A 21,796-nucleotide genomic window follows, 5' to 3' on the forward strand; every position below is an offset into this window, starting at 1 on the left:
GCTGCTGCGTGGTCCATATCCCTCTATTTGCTGCCTATTCATGTTTCTATCCAGATGCCTCTTGTTACAGAATCTGCTTCCACCTCCTCCGGCAGCGCGTTCCAGGCATTCACCACCCTCTGAAAAACTTGCCCCTTACATCTCTCTTAGACCTCTCCCCTCTCACTTTCAACCTATGCCCCCGAGTAATTGACCCTTCGACCCTGGGAAAAAGACTCTTGACTATCCACTCTAGCCTGTCATAATCTTGTAAGCCTCTATCAGGTCCCCCCTCATCCTCCGACGCTCCAATGAAAACAATCCAAGTTTGTTCAACTTTTCTTCATAGTCCATATCCTCCAAACCAGGCAACATCCTGATAAATCTCTTCTGCACCCTTTCCAACGCATCAACATCCGGTAGTGTGGCGACCAGAATTGTACACAATACTCCAAATGCGGCCTAACCAAAGTCTTATACAGCTGCAACATGACTTTCCAATTCCAATACTCACCGCCCCGACAGATGAAGGCCAGCATGCCATACGCCTTCTTGACCACCTTGTTTATCTGAGTCGCCACCTTTAGGGAACTGTGGACCTGCACACCTAGATCCCTCTATGCTAATATTTCTAAGGGCTCTACCATTTACTGTATATTTCTGCAGTAGACCTTCCAAATCGCATCACCTCACGTTTGTCCGGGTTAAATTCCATCTGTCATCTTTCGGCCCAGGTCTCCAGCCTATTTATATATTGTTGTACCCTCTGACAATCCTCCTCACTATCCGCAATTCACTCAATTTTTGTATCATCTGCAAATTTACTAATCAGACCACCTAAATTTTCCTCCAATTTATTTTTATACATTATAAACAACAGGTTCCAGCACTGATCCTTGTGGAACACCGCTTGTCACAGACCTCCAGTTAGAAAAGTGCCCTTCTACTGCTACTCTCTGTTTTCTGTGCCCAAGCCAGTTTTGTATCCATCTTGCCAGCTCACCTCGGATCCCATATGACTTCACCTCCTGTGTCATCCTGCCATGAGGAATATTATCGAAGGCTTTACTAAAGTCTCTGTACACAACATCCGCTGCTTTGCCCTGGTCAATTTTTCTTGTCACTTCCTCAAAATGTTTGTGAGACACGGCCTCCCTGTTCACAAACCATGCTGCCTATCGCTAATAAGCCTATTCTCTTCCTGTCCCCAAGAATCTTCTCCAATAATTTCCCCACCACTGATGTAAGGCTCACAGGCCTGTAATTTCCCAGATTGTCTCTTCTTAAACAGAGGGACAATGTTATCTACTCTCCAATCCTCTGGTATCTTGCCCGTGGCTAAAGAGGATACAAAGATTTTGGCCAAGGCCTCAGCAATTTCTTCCCTCACCTCTCAGTATTCTGGGATAGACCCTATCTGGCCCTGGGGACTTGTCCACCTTAATGTTTTTCAAAACCCCCAATACCACCCTCCTTTTTATCTCAACATGTCCTAGAATGCCAACATCCACCACATCCTTCTCCTTTGTGAATACTGATGCAAAATACTCGTTAAGGACCTCACCCACTTCATCTGGCTTCACACACAAATTCCCTCCACTGTCCTTGAGTGGACCCACCCTTTCCTTAGCTACCCTCTTCTTCCCTAAATACTCATTAAAAAGTCTTGGGATTCTCTTTAATCCTGCTCGCCAAAGACATTTCATGCCCCCCTAAGCCCCTGTTTAAGTTCTTTCCTGCTATCTTTATATTCCTCAAGAGCCTTATCCGTTTTCAATTTACTGAAATTCATGTATGACTAAGCTCACAATCTCGCTTGTCATCCAGGGTTCCCGAATCTTGCCATCTTTATCCTTCATTCTTACAGGGACATACTTGTCCTGAATTGTTAACAACTGACTTTTAAAAGACTCCCACGTATCGGATGTGGATTTACCCTCAAACAGCCACCCCCAGTCTACATTCCCTAGCTCCTGCCTAATACTGCCGTAGTTAGCCTTCCCCCAGTTTAGTACTTTCACTCTGGGACTACTTCTATCCTTTTCTACAAATATCTTGAAACTTATAGAATTGTGATCACTTTCCCGAAATGGTCCCCCACTGAGACATCAACCACCTGTCTGGGCCCACTTCCCAAAACCAGGTCTAAGGTAGCCCAGAACCATAAGTTTCAATGCTGTCGTCTTTTACTCTTCTAAACTCCAGCGGATACAAGCCTAGCTTATCCAACCTTTCCTTGTAAGACAAGCTGCTCATTCCGGGTATTAGTGAAGTAAATCTTCTCTGAACAATTTCCAAAGCATTTCCATCATTCCTGAAATAAGGAGATGAATACTGTGCACAGGCTCCAGATGTGCTCCAAGGAACACTTCCTTGCACTAGTGTTTTTTCGTTGGTATTGGTGCTTTGTAATATAGATATTCCATTGAAGGTAAATATTTATAAATGTGTTGGCAGTTGTCTCCGATTGGGAATGTTCGGTGTGGTGGTTTGTGTTACTAATGTCCAGTAAGAAGTCTCACAACACCAGGCTCAAGTGCAACAGGTTTATTTGTTAGCATGAGCTTTCGGAGCACTGCTCCTTCGTCACCGAAAGCTCGTGCTACCAAATAAACCTGTTGGACTCTAACCTGGTGTTGGCAGACTTCTTATTGTGCCCACCCCGTCCAACGCTGGCAACTCCACATCATGGCTACCACTAATGTCCAAGGATAGCACTCATGTGAGTGTGATGGAATTGCCCTGGCAAATGTCTTGGAGCTTTTACAGAGCAGTTGCCAACATGTTGGGCTGAATAGCTTCAGACCACCTTCCCTTGCAGCAGTTACCATGTGGCACCAAGGACCTGCTCTTTACATTAAAACAAATTAAACGTCTTCTAATCACTTTTACTGCAGGTGCCAGCATCATATTGAGGAGGTGAAGTACTAGGGGCACTGCTTATTTCCTGTTTCATTTTATTATCCCTCCCTAGCGTACAATCTCACTTCTAACCTTCCCCATATATAGTGGGTTGTAATAATCAGCTGCAAGTACTATGGTGCACTAAGCTGACCGTCCCAGTGTAATGCTGTATTAATAATCGGCGCAGGGTTCCTGCGATACATCACACTCTCACACGCAATGTTTCCAGATTTCCAATGTGTTGAGTGCAGCAGAGAGTGGTATGTCCTGTTTATGCAAATCCTGTTTCCCTGAGGGGATGCAGTTGACTTTACTTTGGCTGCGCAGACTGCGGAGGCACACCGCTGCAACAGTTCATCCTCGCATACTCTCCGCGGCTGCCAGAAACGTCCTAACCCCACAGGGGAAGGAGGGAAATAAATACGCCTCCTGTCCAGGATACCACTGAGGGATATTTTTTGTCCAAAAGGCAGGAGAACCTCTTAAGGAGCTAGTGACCAAGTTAATGGACCAGGAAAAAGACAATTGGCATGTCATTGTCCAATGTTAAAAATTAGGCATCGCAGGATCTCAGCAGCTGTGCAAGGGCTGCTGCAGCTGCAGGGCGCTGGTGAGCGTGTGCGTGTTTCAGTAATTTGAATAAGTGTAATCCATTGTTTGGATGAGATGTTAAACCCAGGCCCTGCCTGTCATACAGCATGGAAACAGGCCCTTCGGCCCAACTTGTCCATGCCGCCCTTTTTTTTTAAACCCCTAAGCTAATCCCAATTGCCCGCATTTGGCCCATATCCCTCTATACCCATCATACCCATGTACCTATCTAAATGCATTTTAAAAGACAAAATTGTACCCGCCTCTACTACTACCTCTGGCAGTTTGTTCCAGACATTCGCCACCCTCTGTGTGAAAGAATTGCCCCTCTGGACACTTTTGTATCTCTCCCCTCTCACCTTCAACCTATGCTCCCTAGTTTTAGACTCCCCTACCTTTGGGAAAAGATATTGACTATCTAGCTGACCTGTGCCCTTCATTATTTTATAGACCTTTATAAGATCACCCCTCAGCCTCCTACGCTCCAGAGGAAAAAAGTTCCAGTCTATCCAGCCTCTCCTTTTCACTCAATCAATCAAGTCCCGGTAACATTCTAGTAAATCTTTTCTGCACTCTTTCTAGTTTAATAATATCCTTTCTATAATAGGGTGACCAGAATTGCACATAGTATTCCAAGTGTGGCCTTACCAATGTCTTGTACAACTTCAACAAGACATTCCAACTCCTGTATTCAATGTTCTGACCGATGAAACCAGGCATGTTGAATGCCTTCTTCACCACTCTGTCCACCTGTGACTCCACTTTCAAGGAGCTATGAACATGCACCCGAGATCTCTTTGTTCTGTAACTCTCCCCAATGCCCTACCATTAACTGAGTAAGTCCTGCCCTGGTTCAATCTACCAAAATGCATCACCTCTCATTTGTTTAAATTAAACTCCATCTGCCATTCGTCAGCCCACTGGCCCAATTGATCAAGATCCCGCTGCAGTTGGAGATAACTTTCTTCACTGTCCACTATGCCACCAATGTTACATGAGTCCCCTCACATGGGTTTATAAATTCCTATGGCACTGTACTGAGGAAGAGCAGGAGAGACGATCTGCTTCTTGGCTTAAAGAACAAAGAAAATTACAGCACAGGAACAGGCCCTTCAGCTCTCCAAGCCTGCACCGACCATGCTGCCCATCAGAACTAAAACCCCCTACCCTTCCGGGGACCATATCCCTCTATTCCCATCCTATTCATGTATTTGTCAAGACGCCCCTTAAAAGTCACTATCGTATCCGCTTCCACTACCTCCCCCGGCAGCAAGTTCCAGGCACTCACCACTCTGTGTAAAAAAAAACTTGCCTTGTGCACCTCCTTTAAACCTTGCCCCTCGCACCTTAAACCTGTGCCCCCTAGTAATTGACTCTTCCATCCTGGGAAAAAGCTTCTGAATATCCACTCTGTCCATGCCCCTCATAATCTTGTGGACTTCTATCAGGTCTCCCCTCAACCTCTGTCGTTCCAGTGAGAACAAAAGATTTATCCCTTGATCAACATCACAGAAAGCAAACTTTCTGGTTATTATTCACATTGCTGTTTTTTGGGAGCTTGCTGTGCACAAATTAGCTATTACAATTCCTACGCTACAAAAATTCTTATTGGCTGCAAAGCGCTTTGGGGTGCCGGAAGGGTATGACAGGCACTGTAGGATTGGCAATACACCTGAATATGCACTTTAGGGAGAGTTGGAAGATTGATGACAGAATTTTATTATTTTTTAATATGCAGTCTGAGTATCAGTTGCACTTTCTACACGTTTGTGAACAACCTGCAGGTTAAAGACCAAAGCTCAGGAACTGTTCATCCGATGCCTGTGTCCAAACCCTTTGGAACTCAGTCTGTTCCTATTTTTATTTTTGCAGGAACTATATTCCAGAGGTCAGAATTCTGTCCATTCCCAACCTACGCTTCATGAAGGCGAGTAATTTTCAGTCTAATTTGTGCTGTGTTACTAACTGATGCTTTTAATTCCAATTAATTTTAACTTGTGTGTGCAATCACAAAACGGAAACCTGTGTATCCTGATAAGTCACTATTTTTACCCTTAATTCAATTCTTCAATTGTCAAGCAATTTGAATTAATTCTGAGTTCTCTGCTCAGATAAGTTCACTGTCCTGTGTCATTTGCAATTAGCAATTTCCATGAAATTTCAGAGCAGATTTGTTTGCTGAAATTTGATTTCATATTCTCTCGATGTTTCTTAACGAATTCTATTCATTTCAAGTCACTGATTTAATTGACTGCTGATCAGCTTTGGTGCTGCGGCCCTGAGGACAGATCCTGCCTCTGCCCACCGGTTTCTGCCTCGTCCTAGTTAGACGGGGGTTTGAGTGTGTGAGGGAGAGCCTGTTGGGAGGATCAGAGGGTTGACGGGGAGGTTTGGGGGGGTGGGGTGGGGGAGGGAGAGGGCTGGGAGGGTGGGTGGGGGGCTTTGCAGTCAGTCAGAATGGGGAGTGGGTTTTGATGTTTTATACTCTGTGATCTGCTTGTAGGAGAGCCAAGTGCTCCTGACACTCACTAACCCTGTGGAGAACCTCACGCACGTTACTCTCCTGCCCTGTGAAGAGGCGGACCCTGATGATGTGCACAGCACAGCAAAGGTAACTTGACCCAAAGGGGAGAGAGTTTTGTTGCTGAAGCTCCCAATCTGTTGTGAAATTATTTTCTATGTTACTGCTTTGCTTGAGCGGGTTGGTGTTGGGGATCCGTTGCTTCCACGAGGGTGAAACCACATGTAAAGCCGGCGGGAACCACCTTCCCTCCTATTGGGACCTGAATTGTCCCTGAACGTTGGCAATGTTCTTCCCAGCACCTGTCAGCAGTTTCGGGGTCATTGCCACAACCCTTTCCAGTTTTCACTCCCCTCACTCTCCGAGATCCTCATTTACTCTGCGTTTCACCCTGTCGTAACCCCAGCTTCTCCAAACTCAGCAAGTTTTCATTGTTTTCCCTGTGCTCCTGTCCCATCCTGACTTCGGAGTCGCCCGCTTTTACAACTTTCACAATCTGTCGACTCCTTGGTCATCAGGATTCAGTTTGCTTCTCTCGTACTCAGCTGGAATTCCCTCTGCGACACCGAGCGTCTTCTCACCTCTCTCTCTCTCTCTCTCGTACTCCTTCTCCCACTCTCTAACACTGAGTGCTTCCTCTCCATCTCCTGTTAACACCGGGCTCTCCTCTTCCCTCGCTTCTCCTTCCCCCTTGTGTCTCCCCCTCCCCCATACTTTGGTGGCGTGCGATTGGCCAACGCTGACCCCCACTGGGTTCTGTCTCTGTTCCAGGTTATCCTTCCTTCGAGAGAGATTGTTCTCGCTGGGAAAGATGCAGCAGCGGAGTATGATGAACTAGCTGAACCGCAGGATTTCCACGATGACCCAGAGTAAGTGATGAATGGGGCAGGGCGAGACGTTATCGGGAATAGGTTAACGGCCAGTCTGAATCCCTCCTCACTATGGAACTGGCCGCTGAGCTTTATGAGCAGGGATCGTACTTGAGGTTTAAAAGTTTTCCTTTCCCGATTCCAGGAATGTTAGCCCCCCCCCCCCCCCCCCACCTTTGCGGGGCTGCTGGTACAATCACCCCATCTGCTACCCGCTTCGCTGACAATTTGCCAGCACTGGTAGCTCAGAACATGGAGCTAGAATTACCTGGTTATCAACGCTTCGAGCTGCGGTGACCCAAAATCTTTTGTGACGTTTTCCCAACTGGAGCTCAGGCTGTGAATCGATCGAGATCTTCACCTTTGACCTGTTGACAGGAGGTGACTGAGATTTGTGAATAGGGTTAATTATGAGGCCATTCATTCTCAAACCCATTGTACTAGTCAGATCGTGAGAGATCTACACCCCAACTCTTTGTTACCTGCCTTGGCTCCTTGTGCCCCGAAACAGTTACCCAACATCAGGCTTATTGCTCAGTGCTCCCTCGCTGCTGTCCCCTCCGACCCTGGGGTGCTCCCTCGCTGCTGTCCCCTCCGACCCCGGGGCGCTCCCTCGCTGCTGCCCCTCTGACCCCGGGGCGCTCCCTCGCTGCTGTCCCCTCCGACCCCGGGGCGTTCCCTCGCTGCTGTCCCCTCTGACCCCGGGGCGCTCCCTCGCTGCTGCCCCTCCGACCCCGGGGCGCTCCCTCGCTGCTGCCCCTCTCCGACCCCGGGGCGCCCCCTCGCTGCTGCCCCCTCCGACCCCGGGGCGCTCCCTCGCTGCTGCCTTCTCCGACCCCGGGGCGCTCCCTCGCTGCTGTCCCCTCCGACCCCGGGGCACTCCCTCGCTGCTGCCTTCTCCGACCCCGGGGCGCTCCCTCGCTGCTGCCCCCTCGTTGCGGCCCCTCCGACCCCGGGGCGCTCCCTCGCTGCTGCCCCCTCGTTGCGGCCCCTCCGACCCCGGGGCGCTCCCTCGCTGCTGCCACTCCGACCCCGGGGCGTTCCCTCACTGCTGCCCCCTCGTTGCGGCCCCTCCGACCCCGGGGTGCTCCCTCGCTGCTGCCACTCCGACCCCGGGGCGCTCCCTCGCTGCTGCCTTCTCCGACCCCGGGGTGCTCCCTCGCTGCTGGCTTCTCCGACCCCGGGGCGCTCCCTCGCTGCTGCCCCCTCTCCGACCCCGGGGTGCTCCCTCGCTGCTGCCTTCTCCGACCCCGGGGCGCTCCCTCGCTGCTGCCTTCTCCGACCCCGGGGCACTCCCTCGCTGCTGCCCCCTCTCCGACCCCGGGGTGCTCCCTCGCTGCTGCCTTCTCCGACCCCGGGGCGCTCCCTCGCTGCTGCCTCTCCGACCCCGGGGCGCTCCCTCGCTGCTGCCCCCTCGTTGCGGCCCCTCCCACCCCAATGGAGCAAGTTGCACTCCTGGTCCGATTGGATAATTGTGTCAAAGAGCTAGCACCGACAAAGGCTGAATGGTCTGTGCTGAGTGCTCCATTAAGGTTCACTGACCCATCTCTCCCATTGCAGTGTCGTGGCTTTCCGGAAATCCAACAAGATTGGCTTCTTCATCAAAGTCACCCCACAGGTGGAGAGTGGCAACGTCAACATCAGCTTCAAGCTACGCTATGACTTCAAAAACCTGGCGGGGCCGATCCGACCCCTCGAAGAGGGGGAGCAGAGTGCAGAGGTCATTTGGCTGACTCAGCATGTGGACCTGAGCCTGGGGCCGCTGGCTGCCTGAGCCCCGCGCCGCGTGGGAGCCCTCCCGGACGCACAACCTGGCCTATCGAGTGACCGTACCTTCCCCTACCCCCTCCTCACAGCCCAGAGTGGTCGCTTGCAGCCTCCAGCCCCAGACGGAGCTTCTCTGCGAGAGCTGAGACCACGTTGCAGACAATTCATTAACTCGCCGGTGTTTAAAGTCTCTGCCTTCCTACCCTCTCGCCTCAGTAGCAGCCGACACTCGGAGAGCGCAGCCAGATCCAAACACCCCCTGCTTATCCTGAAACCTCCCTTCGCCATCGTGAGCTGGAACCTGTTTGGAATTTTCTGGGAGCCTCTCGGGGAATCTGGATGGGATGAATGGACAGACCAGGAAGATAATGCAGCCCAATGTTACAACCACTGTATGGGCTGTCAGAGGCATTGCAACATCCCATGGCGTTATAGAAATGCAGTCTTTGATTTTTGTTGCATGTTTTTGTACATTTTTAGAATATGTTCTCAGACTTGGCTAAGTTTAAGAATGGTCACACTATGCAATGTGTGCGCACTCTCTCTCTCTCTCTCTCTCTTCCCCACCCCCCCCAAACCCCCTCAACAAATAATCTTCTCCACACCCACGCTTCATAGGCCGGTCACACTTACCCAACGCTCGCAGCCTGCTGCCAAGCTCGCAGCCTAACTCTGATCTCTGTTCAGGTAACCATCTCAAAGACCTGTTACCTCGGAACCTTGGTCATTTTCTTAATGCAGCATAGCAAGCCTCCTGCTCACATTATTGCAGTTCCTGTCCCTGCACTCACCCCATCATCATTGCGCCCTTGTTAAACTCTGCAAATTAACCCATTGAGCCTCACTACTTCAGTAACTCCCTCCAGGAACCTGCCCCCCCCCCAGCCAAGCCTCCTCCAGGAACCTGTCCCCCGACATTGAGCCTCCTCCAGGAACCTGTCCCCTGACATTGAGCCCCCTCCAGGAACCTGTCCCCCGACATTGAGCCCCTTCCAGGAACCTGTCCCCTGACATTGAGCCTCCTCCAGGAACCTGTCCCCCGACATTGAGCCTCCTCCAGGAACCTGTCCCCTGACATTGAGCCCCCTCCAGGAACCTGTCCCCCGACATTGAGCCTCCTCCAGGAACCTGTCCCCCGACATTGAGCCTCCTCCAGGAACCTGTCCCCTGACATTGAGCCCCCTCCAGGAACCTGTCCCCCGACATTGAGCCCCTTCCAGGAACCTGTCCCCCGACATTGAGCCCCCTCCAGGAACCTGTCCCCCGACATTGAGCCTCCTCCAGGAACCTGTCCCCCGACATTGAGCCTCCTCCAGGAACCTGTCCCCCGACATTGAGCCTCCTCCAGGAACCTGTCCCCTGACATTGAGCCCCCTCCAGGAACCTGTCCCCCGACATTGAGCCCCTTCCAGGAACCTGTCCCCCGACATTGAGCCCCCTCCAGGAACCTGTCCCCCGACATTGAGCCCCCTCCAGGAACCTGTCCCCTGACATTGAGCCCCCTCCAGGAACCTGTCCCCCGACATTGAGCCCCTTCCAGGAACCTGTCCCCTGACATTGAGCCCCCTCCAGGAACCTGCCCCCCCCCCCCCCCCCCGCCAAGCCTCCTCCAGGAACCTGTCCCCCGACATTGAGCCTCCTCCAGGAACTTGAGCCCCCTCCAGGAACCTGTCCCCCGACATTGAGCCCCCTCCAGGAACCTGTCCCCTGACATTGAGCCCCTTCCTGTGCTCCAGCAGAGACCCTCATTCCTCCAGAAACCTGTCTCAATCTATGTCTCCTATTGAACCCCCTCATGTTCATTACCCCATTGTACCCTGGGCTGCATGATGCTGGGTGTTAGCGAGTTCGCTGCTGCCTGTATCCATTGTGCTGTGACTTTAGTGATATACTGGTGTATTTAAACATAACTTATATAGGACTTAAAACAATAAATACACGATTAAAGACCAGGCTGTCTGTTCCGAGTGTGTTTCTCGGCTGCGTTTCTGCTGCTGTAGTTCTGAACTGTGAACCTGGGCTGGAGCCAGAAGCAACATTACTCACTATTTACAGCACAGTTATCGCTCATCGGATCCCTGCTGATATTTATTCCACGTTTACCACTTTCCACCCATCTCAATGTCAGCATATTGTTCTGTTCCAATCTGTCACCTGTAGTGTGTGTGTGTGTGTGTGTGTGTAGTACAGTGCGGAGATTATGACTGGCATCCAGCTTGTCAAAAATTGACAATCCAAATCATTTGTGGAAGAAATGAACATCTGACAGGAACAATTTAAATTAATCTGTGCCTTCATTTAGTGAGTTAGCTTTCGGCATTGGGGTTTGAGAGAGAAATTCCCAGTCCAATTTAGGAAGTTAGATTTGAGGGGAAAGTTGATTCCTTCTGAGCACAGTGTTTAGCACTGCTGCCTCACAGCGCCAGGGACCCGGGTTCGATTCCGGCCTCGGGTCACTGTCTGTGTGGAGTTTGCACATTCTCCCCGTGTCTGCGTGCGTTTCCTCCCACAGTCCAAAGATTAGGTTGATTTGGCCGTGCTGAATTGCCCCTGAGTGTCAGGGGGATTAACAGGGTAAATACTGGGATTCCCTGGAAATCAGACAACCATTCACTCTGCATGACCTCAGACAGAGGGCGTCATTCTCCCCAGAAAGGGCATTAACAGCCCCTGCCAACCCTGCCCTCGTCAAACCCCCTCACTTACCAGCAGAGGGCACTGCTTAGCCAACAGGACTTGCTCAATGCCCTTGGTCTACCTCGGCACCAGCTCTGTCTCAGAGTAAATACAATAAGAAGTCTCACAACACCAGGTTAAAGTCCAACAGGTTTATTTGGTACCACAAGCCACTCGCTTTCGAAGCACTGCCCCTTCACCAGGTAAGTGGGAGTTCTATTCTGTGAACAGAACTCCCACTTACCTGATGAAGGAGCAGCGCTCCGAAAGCTACTGGATTTTGCTACCAAATAAACCTGTTGGACTTTTAACCTGGCGTTGTGAGACTTCTTACTGTGTTTACCCCAGTCCAACGCCGGCATCTCCACATTAGATTAAATACCAGGGTTCGAGTCAGTTTATGTGGGTAAATACGTGGGGTTACGAGGATAGGGCCTGAGTGGGATTGTTGTCGGTACAAGCCTCTTTCTGCATTGTAGGGATTCGATCATTCAACTTTTCCCTCGACTACTGGAGTGTGAAGGAGAATTAAATGGCAACAGGAAGGCAGCTGGTATTTGAACAAAGAGCCTGACTCTCATTTGATGCCACCTATGGACTCAGGAATGGGTGCTGACTCGAACTCTGGTGTTTAACCTGAGACAGGTTAACCTGAGGGCATTGAGCAGGTTTCCTGCTCCTGTTGGCTAAGCAGTGCCCTCTGCTGGTAAGTGAGGGAGTTTGACGAGGGCAGGATTGGCAGGGGCTGCAGTGCCCTTTCTGGGGAGAATGACGCCCCCTGTTGTGCAGAGTGAATGGTTGTCTGATTTCCAGGGAACCCCAGTATTCCCCAATCCAGGGTCATCAGGGAAGGCAATGGGGGGAAAATATCAGGGGGGAGGGAAAATAGAAAGGCATCCCGAAGTTTAAAGTTTATTTATTAGTGTCGCAAGTCGGCTTACATTAACACTGCAATGAAGTTACTTTGAAAATCCCCTAGTGGCCACACTCCGGCGCCTGTTCGGTTACACTGAGGGAGAATTTAGCACGGCCGATGCACCCTAACCAGCACGTCTTTTAGATTGTGGGAGGAAACCCACGCAGACACAAAAAGAATGTACAGACTCCGCACAGACAGTGACCCGAGGCCAGAATCTAATCTGGGTCCCTGGCGCCCTGAGGCAGCAGTGCCCCCCCCCCTTCAATGAGGGATGTTACTGGTGATTTCACCTGTTATGGGGGGATAAGACAGGGGAGTGGGATTGGCTAGAACGCTCCTTCTGCAAGTCAGTACAGACTCGATGGGCCAAATAGCCTTCTCCTGCACCGTAGTTTGGTCCCCATATTCTGTCTGACATTCTTCTGTTAATTTAACCTAACTCTAATCTGCAGACACTTGAAGATATGAACACAGCTATGACTGCAACTGAACCTTAAATTGTTCAAGACTCCAATTGGCTCCCCTAACATCGTCCGCCTCCGCCCCTGCCTCAGCTGCTCTGCTGCTGGAACCCTCTCCTGCCTGTCCTACCCCGAGATTTGACTAAAACACAGGCCTTTGGCTGGTCTCCCACATTCTGCCCTCTGTGAACTTCAGACCATGTGCAAGTCCCTTGTCCCCGCTCACCAAGTCCAGTTCGCTCACCAAGTCCAGTTCGCTCACCAAGTCCAGTTCGCTCACCAAGTCCAGTTCGCTCACCAAGTCCAGTTCGCTCACCAAGTCCAGTTCGCTCACCAAGTCCAGTTCGCTCACCAAGTCCAGTTCGCTCACCAAGTCCAGTTCGCTCACCAAGTCCAGTTCGCTCACCAAGTCCAGTTCGCTCACCAAGTCCAGTTCGCTCACCAAGTCCAGTTCGCTCACCAAGTCCAGTTCGCTCACCAAGTCCAGTTCGCTCACCAAGTCCAGTTCGCTCACCAAGTCCAGTTCGCTCACCAAGTCCAGTTCGCTCACCAAGTCCAGTTCACCCGCCTCGCCCCACCGTCCTCCCTGGTTACGCGGGTTTCCAGTCTCGCAACGCCTCCACTTTAACATTTTCCTTTTGTTTTCCGAATCCTTCTGTAGCTTCGTCCCTCCCTATCTCTCGCCCCCGCCCCCCCCCCCCCCCCTCCGTCTCCCACCGCTCCAAGACCCTCTTGCGTTCCTCCAATTCTGGCCTCTTGAACATCACTTCCCCCATTTTAATATTTCCAACATTGGCGCTAGGCCTTCAGCTGCCTGGACTCGAAGCTTCGGTTTGCCCTGTCCGCCTCCCAGTAACTCTCCTATAAGATTCCTGAAAACCTGCCCCTGAGGAAGCTTCTGGTCACTGTTGCAATCACAGAGTCTTTACAGTGAAGAAGGAGGCCATTCGGCCTATCGAGTCTGCACTGGCTCTCTGAACGTGCATTCTACCCAATCCCAAACCCCTGCCTTAACCCTGTAACCTCACACATTCTTTTCAGATAACAATCCAATTCGGTTTTGAACACCTCGATCGAACCTGCCTCCAGCCACACACTGAGTGAAAAAGTAATTCCGCACATATGGCTCATATTCAAATAGTGATTAACAATGCTCCCCCCCCTGCAGCTCCTTGGGTCATTTTATTACGTTAATGATGCAGTACAACTAAAAGTTGTGTAAGATTGTCCAGTCGGTGGTAACTGGAACTGCTCTGTCCTCGGAGATGGTGTCCTGTCGCCACCTGCTGCCCTGCCTGGTTATTGCAGGGGTATCAGAGTCGATGTTGAGAAGCTGTTTCCCGCTGACTGCAACTTGGGTTGAGGAGAAATGTCTTCACTGGCTGGGGAGAGGGGGGTGGAGAGAAAGAGTTGTGAATCTTTGGAATTCTCAACCCAGGGAGCAGTGGGTGCTTAGTTGTTGAGTATATTCAAGACACCGGCTATAGGGGGGAGAATGGGTACCTAGGGCTTAGGAAGATTTGGCCCTTCAAGCCTGCTCGAGCATTCGATAAGATAATGGCTGATTTGATTCTTGTCTAAAGATCCAAAGATGGGCGGGTTAGGTTGATTGGCCGTGCTAAATTGACCCTGGGGTCAGGGGGATTAACACGGTAAATGAGGGTTATGGGAATAGGGCCTGGGTGGGATTGCGGTCGGTAAAGACTTGATGGGTCAAAAGACCTCCTTCTGCAGTGGAGGGATTCTATCTGATACATTTCCCTGTCTGCTCCCCATAACCCTTGATTTTTTTTGTCCATCAAAACCTGTCTAACTCAGCCTTGAACACGTTTAATGACCCTGCCCTCTCTGCGGAAGAGGATTGCAACACACAGTCAATAGAAAACCTCGGCTGGTTTGCTGCAAGCGTTTATGTTGCTTGAAACCTATTGGATGTTGATTTGACGGCACCTTGACCCCTGGGGTGAATGAGATGAAGATGCTGGGAATCGAGTCAAAGCTGGAAGTTCCCCATCATCAACGCTATGTCGTAACTCTTCGAAGCTGTGGTTAAAACCACTGCTACACCAATTGGAGGAAGGAACTGAAGGCACTGTTGCTAAGTTTGCAGATGATACAAAGATATGTAGAGGGGCAGGTAGTATTGAGGAAGCAGGGGGGCTGCAGAAGGACTTGGACAGGTTAGGAGAGTGGGCAAAGAAGTGGCAGATGGAACACAATGTGGAAAAGTGTGAGGTTATGCATTTTTGAAGGAGGAATTGAGGCATAGACTATTTTCTAAATGGGGAAATGCTTAGGAAGTCAGTAATACAAAGCGACTTGGGAGTCATTGTTCAAGATTCTCTTAAGGTTATCGTGCAGGTTCAGTCGGCAGTTAGGAAGGCAAATGCAATGTTAGCATTCATGTCGAGAGGGCTAGAATACAAGAGCAGGGATGGACTTCTGAGGCTGTATAAGGCTCTGGTCAGACCCCATTTGGAGTATTGTGAGCAGTTTTGGGCCCCATTTCTAAGGAAGGATGTGCTGGCCTTGGAAATCATCCAGAGGAGGTTCACAAGAATGATCCCTGGAAAGAGCAGTTGAGGACTCTGGGTCTGTACTCGGAGTTTAGAAGGATGAGGGGGGATCTTATTGAAACTTACAGGATACTGCGAGGCCTGGATAGAGTGGACGTGGAGAGGATGTTTCCACTAGTAGGAAAAACTAGAACCAGAGGGCACAACCTCAGGCTAAAGGGACGATCCTTTAAAACAGAGATGAGGAGGAATTTCCTCAGCCAGAGAGTGGTGAATCTGTGGAACTCTTTGCCGCAGAAGGCTGTGGAGGCCAGGTCATTGAGTGTCTTTAAGACAGAGATAGATAGGTTCTTGATTAATAAGGGGATCAGGGGTTATGGGGAAAAGGAGAATGGGGATGAGAAAAATATCAGCCATGATTGAATGGCGGAGCAGACTCGATGGGCCGAGTGGCCTAATTCTGCTCCTATGTATTATGGTCTTATGGATGGCAGCAATTGCCTTGCGGAAACAGTGGGTGAGACAATGGTTGGCACTGCTGCTTCTCAGCGCCTGGAACCCGTGTTCAATTCCGACCTTGGATGCTGTTAACAAAGGAGTTCTAGGATTTTGCTCAGTGATACCTCAATACAATGTAATGCACAGTGTCATCAGTACATCGGCAACAACAACTTGCATTTACATAGCGCCTGTAAGGTAAGAAAACACCCTAAGGTGCTTCGCCGCTTGTTGGCGCCCACACTTTGACAGCAAGCCACCTGAGGAGCGGCCAGATCAGTGGGCCAAAGATTTGGTCAAAGTCATGGTTTTTAAGGAGAGTCTCAAATGAGGAAAGCGAGGTGGAGAGGTTTAGGGAGGGAATTCCAGAGACTGGGACACAGGCAGCTGAAGGCACAGCCGCCAGTGGTGGAGCGATTAAACTTGGGAACGCTCCAGAATTAGAGGAGCAGAGATATCTCGGGAAGGTTGTGGGGCTGGAGCAGATTACAGAGATAGGGAGGGGGGGGCGAGGCAAGCGAATTTTGAAACTGAGACGTTATTGATCAGGGACCCGTTGTATTTGAGTGAACACATTGGTGAAAGGTTATTGTGGGATTGCTCTGAGTTTAGATCTGAGCAGCAGAGGTCTGGATGAGCTGTTTTGTAGAGGGTAAGAGTGTTTGCTTCAGATATGAACCAGTGATTGAAACACGCACACGGCAGTATTGAGGGAGAAAAGGTCAGTGATAGTGCTCTATCTGTACACAGAAGAGATGGACACTGAGTGCTGATAGCTGGTGTGATTAATGAAGTAGGGAGGGCATTGAAGGAGAGAGTTTTTTATTAACGAGGCCTGTTTTCTTAAGTGCATAATAAGATACAGGAGCAGAATTAGGCCATTCGGCCCATCGAGTTTGCTCCGCTATTCGATCATGGCTGATACGCTCCTCATCCCCATTTTCCTGCCTTCTCCCCATAACCCTTCAACCCATTACCAATTAAAAATCTGTCTAACTCCTCAAATTTACTCACTGTTCCAGCACCCACCGCACTTTGGGGGAGTGAATTCCACAGATTCACAACCCTTTGGGAGAAGTAGTTTCTCCTCAACTCTGTTTTAAATTTGCTGCCCCTTATCCTATGACCTCTCGTCCCAGAATGCCCCACAAGAGGAAGCATCCGCTCCACGTCTACTTTATCCATACCTTTTATCATCTTGAATACCTCAATTTGATCTCCCCTCATTCTTCTAAATTCCAGAGAGTATCGGCCTAAACTGTTCAATCTCTCTTCAGACGACAAACCCCTCATCTCTGGAATCAATCTATGAACCTCCTCTGAACTGCCTCCAATGCCACTACATCTTTCCTCAAATACGGGGACCAAAACTGTGCACAATACTCCAGGTGCGACCTCACCAATGCCTTGTATAGTTACAACAATACTTCCTTATCTTTATATTCTATTCCTTTAGCTATAAATGCCAACATTCCATCTCTGGAATATAAGAATGCTATGGGGTGATTTGGGTTTTTTGAGGCATTTCTAGACTGGGTAAGAGTGTTGAAGCAAAGAGCACTTGGCACATCATAACATTTAAAGCTATGGGCCGGTTCCTGGTAGATTAGGTGGGAGGTCAGGTGTCCCTTGCGTGTTGGTGCAGACTCAATGGGCCAAAGGGCCTGTTCTGCACTGTGTGATTCTAACAAGGGCGAGTCACGGACAAGGGAGATTATAGCGTGGCAGCGGTTTTAGGGACCAGCCAGGGTCAATGGAGCCCGAACTCCCATCCTGAGATAAACCATCAGGAAGCTGATAGTTTGTGAAGTTAACTTTAACAAAACATTTTAAAACAGACAAAATGCAGGGAGTTATTGTGAAATGGAATGGTCATTCTGGCAGGGCAGTGGAAGCAGATCCATTCAGAACTGTAGACCGAGTGGTTGTGTTAAAAGTTTTTATTTATTGTCACAAGTAGGCTGACATTAACACTGCAATGAAGTTACTGTGAAAATCCCCTAGTCGCCGCACTCCGGCGCCTGTTTGGGTAACACTGAGGGAGAATTTAGCTTGGCCAATGCACCCTAACCAGCATGTCTTTCAGACTGTGGGAGGAAACCGGAGCACCCGGAGGAAACCCACGCAGACACGGGGAGAACGTGCAGACTCCACACGGACAGTCACCCAAGCCAGGAACTGAACCCGTGTCCCTGGCGCTGTGAGGCAGCAGCGCTAACCACTGTGCCGTCACTGTGATTACATACGTGAGAGGTCACACATTGGGAGCGTGGGAGATAGTTATCCCTGGGAACACGGGCAGAACACCAGTGTTGGAGCAGCTGCTAAGGTAGTGAATAAACCAATCTTCGTTATCATCTTTGTGGTCTGTGATTTGGAACCCAACACATTTATAGCAATTTTTAAAAGGGAATTGGTTAAATATTGGCAAAGGAAAAGTCTGCAGGACTGTGGGAAAAGAAGAAAAGAGAGTGAGACAAAACTAACTGTCAAAGAGCTAGAACACACACAATGGGCCGAATGGCCTCAGAATTGACTATTAATCAGAGATAATGAACTATCTTAGCACCAAATCTTTAGGATTGTATTTTGGGAGAGAAATGAAAAGGAACTTTTTTTCTGACAGGTGGAAAAACTCCTTGAAGAGAGAGACAAAGATTAACTTTCCCCTTCTAACTTTCTGGTCCGGTAGTTTCAGCCGCGGAACTAAAAGCTTAGCCTCGGCTTTTCCACCCGGACTCTAGTGAGCGGCTCTTCCCACGGAGTCCATATCCGCCCCGCAGAATCGCCTTCCGGTAAGGGCGGGATCGCGGAGGAGCGGCGGCGCGGGGCAGGGCGGGATCGCGGAGGAGCGGCGGCGCGGGGCAGGGCGGGATCGCGGAGGAGCGGCGGCGCAGGGCAGGGCGGGATCGCGGAAAATGGCGACCTCGCTGGGAGCGAACACGTATAACCGGCAGAACTGGGAGGACGCGGTGAGGATTCGGGACCCCGCGGGGGGGATCCGGGAGCGGGGGGAGAGGGAGCGGGGGATCCGGGAGCGGCGGTTCCGGGGCCCCATGCGGGGGAGAGGGAGGATCGGATCGGGATTGAATCAGAAATTTACCGCGCAGAAAGAGGCCATTCGGCCCATAGTGCCCGTTCTGGCTCTCGCCTGGTTCCACCCTCCCCACACAGTCAGATGTTAATTACCGGCCTCTCACTGCTCCATTGAACCTGCCTGACCCTCACTCCCAGGCAGAACATCCCAAACCACTCACTGTGAACAAGTGTTCTCTCACATCACATTGTAATTTGATTTATTATTGTCACATGTATTAACACACAGTGAAGTATTGTTTCTTGTGCACTATACAGACAAAGCATACCGTTCATAGAGAAGGAAACGAGAGTGCACAGAATGTAGTGTTACAGTTCTGTTATGCGCGCTCTCCAATGTGTTCACATTCAAAGGGAAAATCATAGAAACCCTACAGTACAGAAAGAGGCCATTCGGCCCATCGAGTCTGCACCGACCACAATCCCACCCAGGCCCTATCCCCATATTCCTACATATTTACCCACTAATCCCTCTAATTTATGCATCTCAGGGCACGAAGGGCAATTTTTAGCATAGCCAATCAACCTAACCCGCCCATCTTTGGACTGTGGGAGGAAACCGGAGCACCCGGAGGAAAGCCACGCAGACACGAGAAGAATTTGCAAACTCCACACAGACAGTAACCCAAGCTGGGAATCAAACCCAGGTCCCTAGAGCTGTGAAGCAGCAGTGCTAACCACTGTGCTACCGTGGCGCCCTGAACTGTACACAATATTCCAGCTCAGGTCTAAGTAGTGTCTTGTATAAATTCAGCATAACCTCCTTGTTCTTGTACTCTATGCCCCTATTAATAAAGCTCAGGATACTAAATGCTTTATTAACTGCTCTCTCCACCTGTCCTATCTTCAATGATCAATGCACCTCTACACCCAGCTTCCTGTGCTCCCTTTACAGTTATACCTTGTTTATTGAATCTCCATGTACCAAAATGAATCACTTTACTGCATTGAATTTCACCTGCTACCCTGTCCACCCGCCCCACCAACCAGTCTCTGTCCATTTGAAGTTTTGTGCTTTCAATGCTTCCACATTTTGTTTTAGCTGCACGTTTTGGATCCTGAGCTGATCCCGGTGCTGCCTGACTTATTGTTCGTGATCTACGACATTAATTCGCCTCCTCAATGTCCCATGTAATATTACAGCCTTCAGGGTCTTCTGCTGTCTGGAACCCTCTCACTAAACCCCACTGAGTTCCCCCTCTGCCTCCAAGAGAAACAGTTTGGTGTCTTCCTTTTTTAGCTAGTGTTTTTCTCTCGAAAGTACTTTAACATTAATATTGGCTTGTGGGGTGTGAACTCCTATTAGAAAGTTTGATTCATTCCTTGGCTTGTGAGTGAAGGAACACTGACTGCAGCCTCGGGAACTGGCCAGCAGCTTGGGTTAGGGGAGGTGTGGGGGTTAGCCTGGCCTTTTTAGTTGCCTTTCAATCAACTTCAACAGAGCAGAAATTAAATGACCTCAATCCCTTTAAGCTCTTTATTAATGATTCAGTCAGGGTTAAACAGTACAAACACTCCACAATGCTGAATGAATCAACTGCCCCACAAACTGGAACATGCTGCTATACCAATCTGTGAGCCACACATTCATTTCCCGAATCATCTTTGCCCTGTGTCGATTTGCACGTGGCTCGGGTAATAATCAGCTTCTGCTTCTTAATTTGCTGCCTTGCTCCTCATCCTGTGTATGTCATTGGTCCCGACATGGACCACAACAACAACGGGATCCTCCCCCTCTCACTAAGTTCTTCTCCAGCCTGGAGCAGAAATCCCGAAGCCTGGCACTGGGCAGGTAACACAGCCACCTGGACTCTTGCTCCTTGCTACAGAGGACAGAGTCAATTTCCCTCAATATACTCTCTGCTCACACCACTACCTTCCATTATGCTCCCCTCCCATGTGAATGGCTTCCCGTGCCACGGTCAGTCAGCTCATCCAGCCTGCAGCCCCCACTCTCATCCCAAAAAAAGCTGAAAGAACCTCAAAGCTGTTGGACAATTGCAGAGGCTGACACTCCTGCCCTCTGGGTCCCCGTACCTGTTCCAGCTGTAGTCACACCCTCCTGTCTCCAATCTCTTTCCACACTGGAACATTCCATCCTCAGGGGTGTGACTGCCTCCTGAAACAAAGCGTCCGTGTAACTCTCTCCCTCCCTGATGTACCCCAGTGTCTGCAGCTCAGCCTCCAGCTCACTGACTCAGAGCCAATGTTCCTCAAGCAGATGCTCCGGATGTGCTTGCCCCGGATCAGTGTTATCCAGGAGCTCCTGCATGCTGCAGCCCTGACATATTTATACGTTTTAGTTAATTACTTAATATTTTAAAATTTTCTTTTCTTTTATGTACCTATTAATCTTTTCACAAATTCCTGCACTATTTTAAGCGTTAGGAATAAAATAGACTTCCTGGGCTCTCTGGTGCTCCAACCCTTTCATGCGCCCCTCGACGCCTGGAGTGCATTCCCCCTCCTCTGGCACACGCTGTCACTCTGTACTGATGGGGACGGGTCTGTCACTGTATAACACTGGGGTACAGTACTGATGGGGACTGGTCTGTTGCTGTATAACATTGGGGTACAGTACTGGTGGGGATGGGTCTGTCACTGTATAATACGGGTACAGTACTGGTGGGGACGGGTCTGTCACTGTATAACACGGGTACAGTACTGGTGGGGACGCGTCTGTCACTGTATAATACGGGTACAGTACTGGTGGGGACGGGTCTGTCACTGTATAATACTGGGGTACAGTACTGGTGGGGACGGGTCTGTCACTGTATAACACTGGGGTACTGTACTGGTGGGGTCGGGTCTGTCGCTGTATAACACTGGGGTACAGTACTGGTGGGGACGGGTCTGTCACTGTATAACACTGGGGTACAGTACTGGTGTGGACGGGTCTGTCACTATAACACTGGGGTACTGTACTGGTGGGGACGGGTCTGTCACTGTATAACACTGGGGTACAGTACTGGTGGGGACGGGTCTGTCACTGTATAACA

General features: G+C 50.1%; 2 protein-coding genes across 2 annotated transcripts in view; both read left to right on the top strand.

The window, feature by feature from the left end:
- dctn4 (dynactin 4) overlaps positions 1 to 10,598 on the top strand; it is a 54,991-nt gene extending 44,393 nt beyond the window's left edge. The window contains exons 10-13 of the mRNA XM_078231778.1: positions 5,347 to 5,401; positions 5,978 to 6,085; positions 6,767 to 6,864; positions 8,425 to 10,598. Of these exons, the coding sequence (XP_078087904.1) occupies positions 5,347 to 5,401; positions 5,978 to 6,085; positions 6,767 to 6,864; positions 8,425 to 8,638 (475 nt within the window). The 3' untranslated portion in view covers positions 8,639 to 10,598. The remainder of the gene's footprint in view (positions 1 to 5,346; positions 5,402 to 5,977; positions 6,086 to 6,766; positions 6,865 to 8,424) is intronic.
- Positions 10,599 to 18,587: 7,989 nt separating this feature from the next.
- The window catches only part of rbm22 (RNA binding motif protein 22), a 28,471-nt gene continuing 25,262 nt past the window's right edge, over positions 18,588 to 21,796 (top strand). Inside the window, exon 1 of the mRNA XM_078231779.1 lies at positions 18,588 to 18,673. Within this exon, the coding sequence (XP_078087905.1) occupies positions 18,620 to 18,673 (54 nt within the window). The 5' untranslated portion in view covers positions 18,588 to 18,619. The remainder of the gene's footprint in view (positions 18,674 to 21,796) is intronic.

The sequence above is a fragment of the Mustelus asterias genome, chromosome 16, assembly GCF_964213995.1.
Source record: "Mustelus asterias chromosome 16, sMusAst1.hap1.1, whole genome shotgun sequence".
Lineage (NCBI taxonomy): Eukaryota > Metazoa > Chordata > Chondrichthyes > Carcharhiniformes > Triakidae > Mustelus > Mustelus asterias.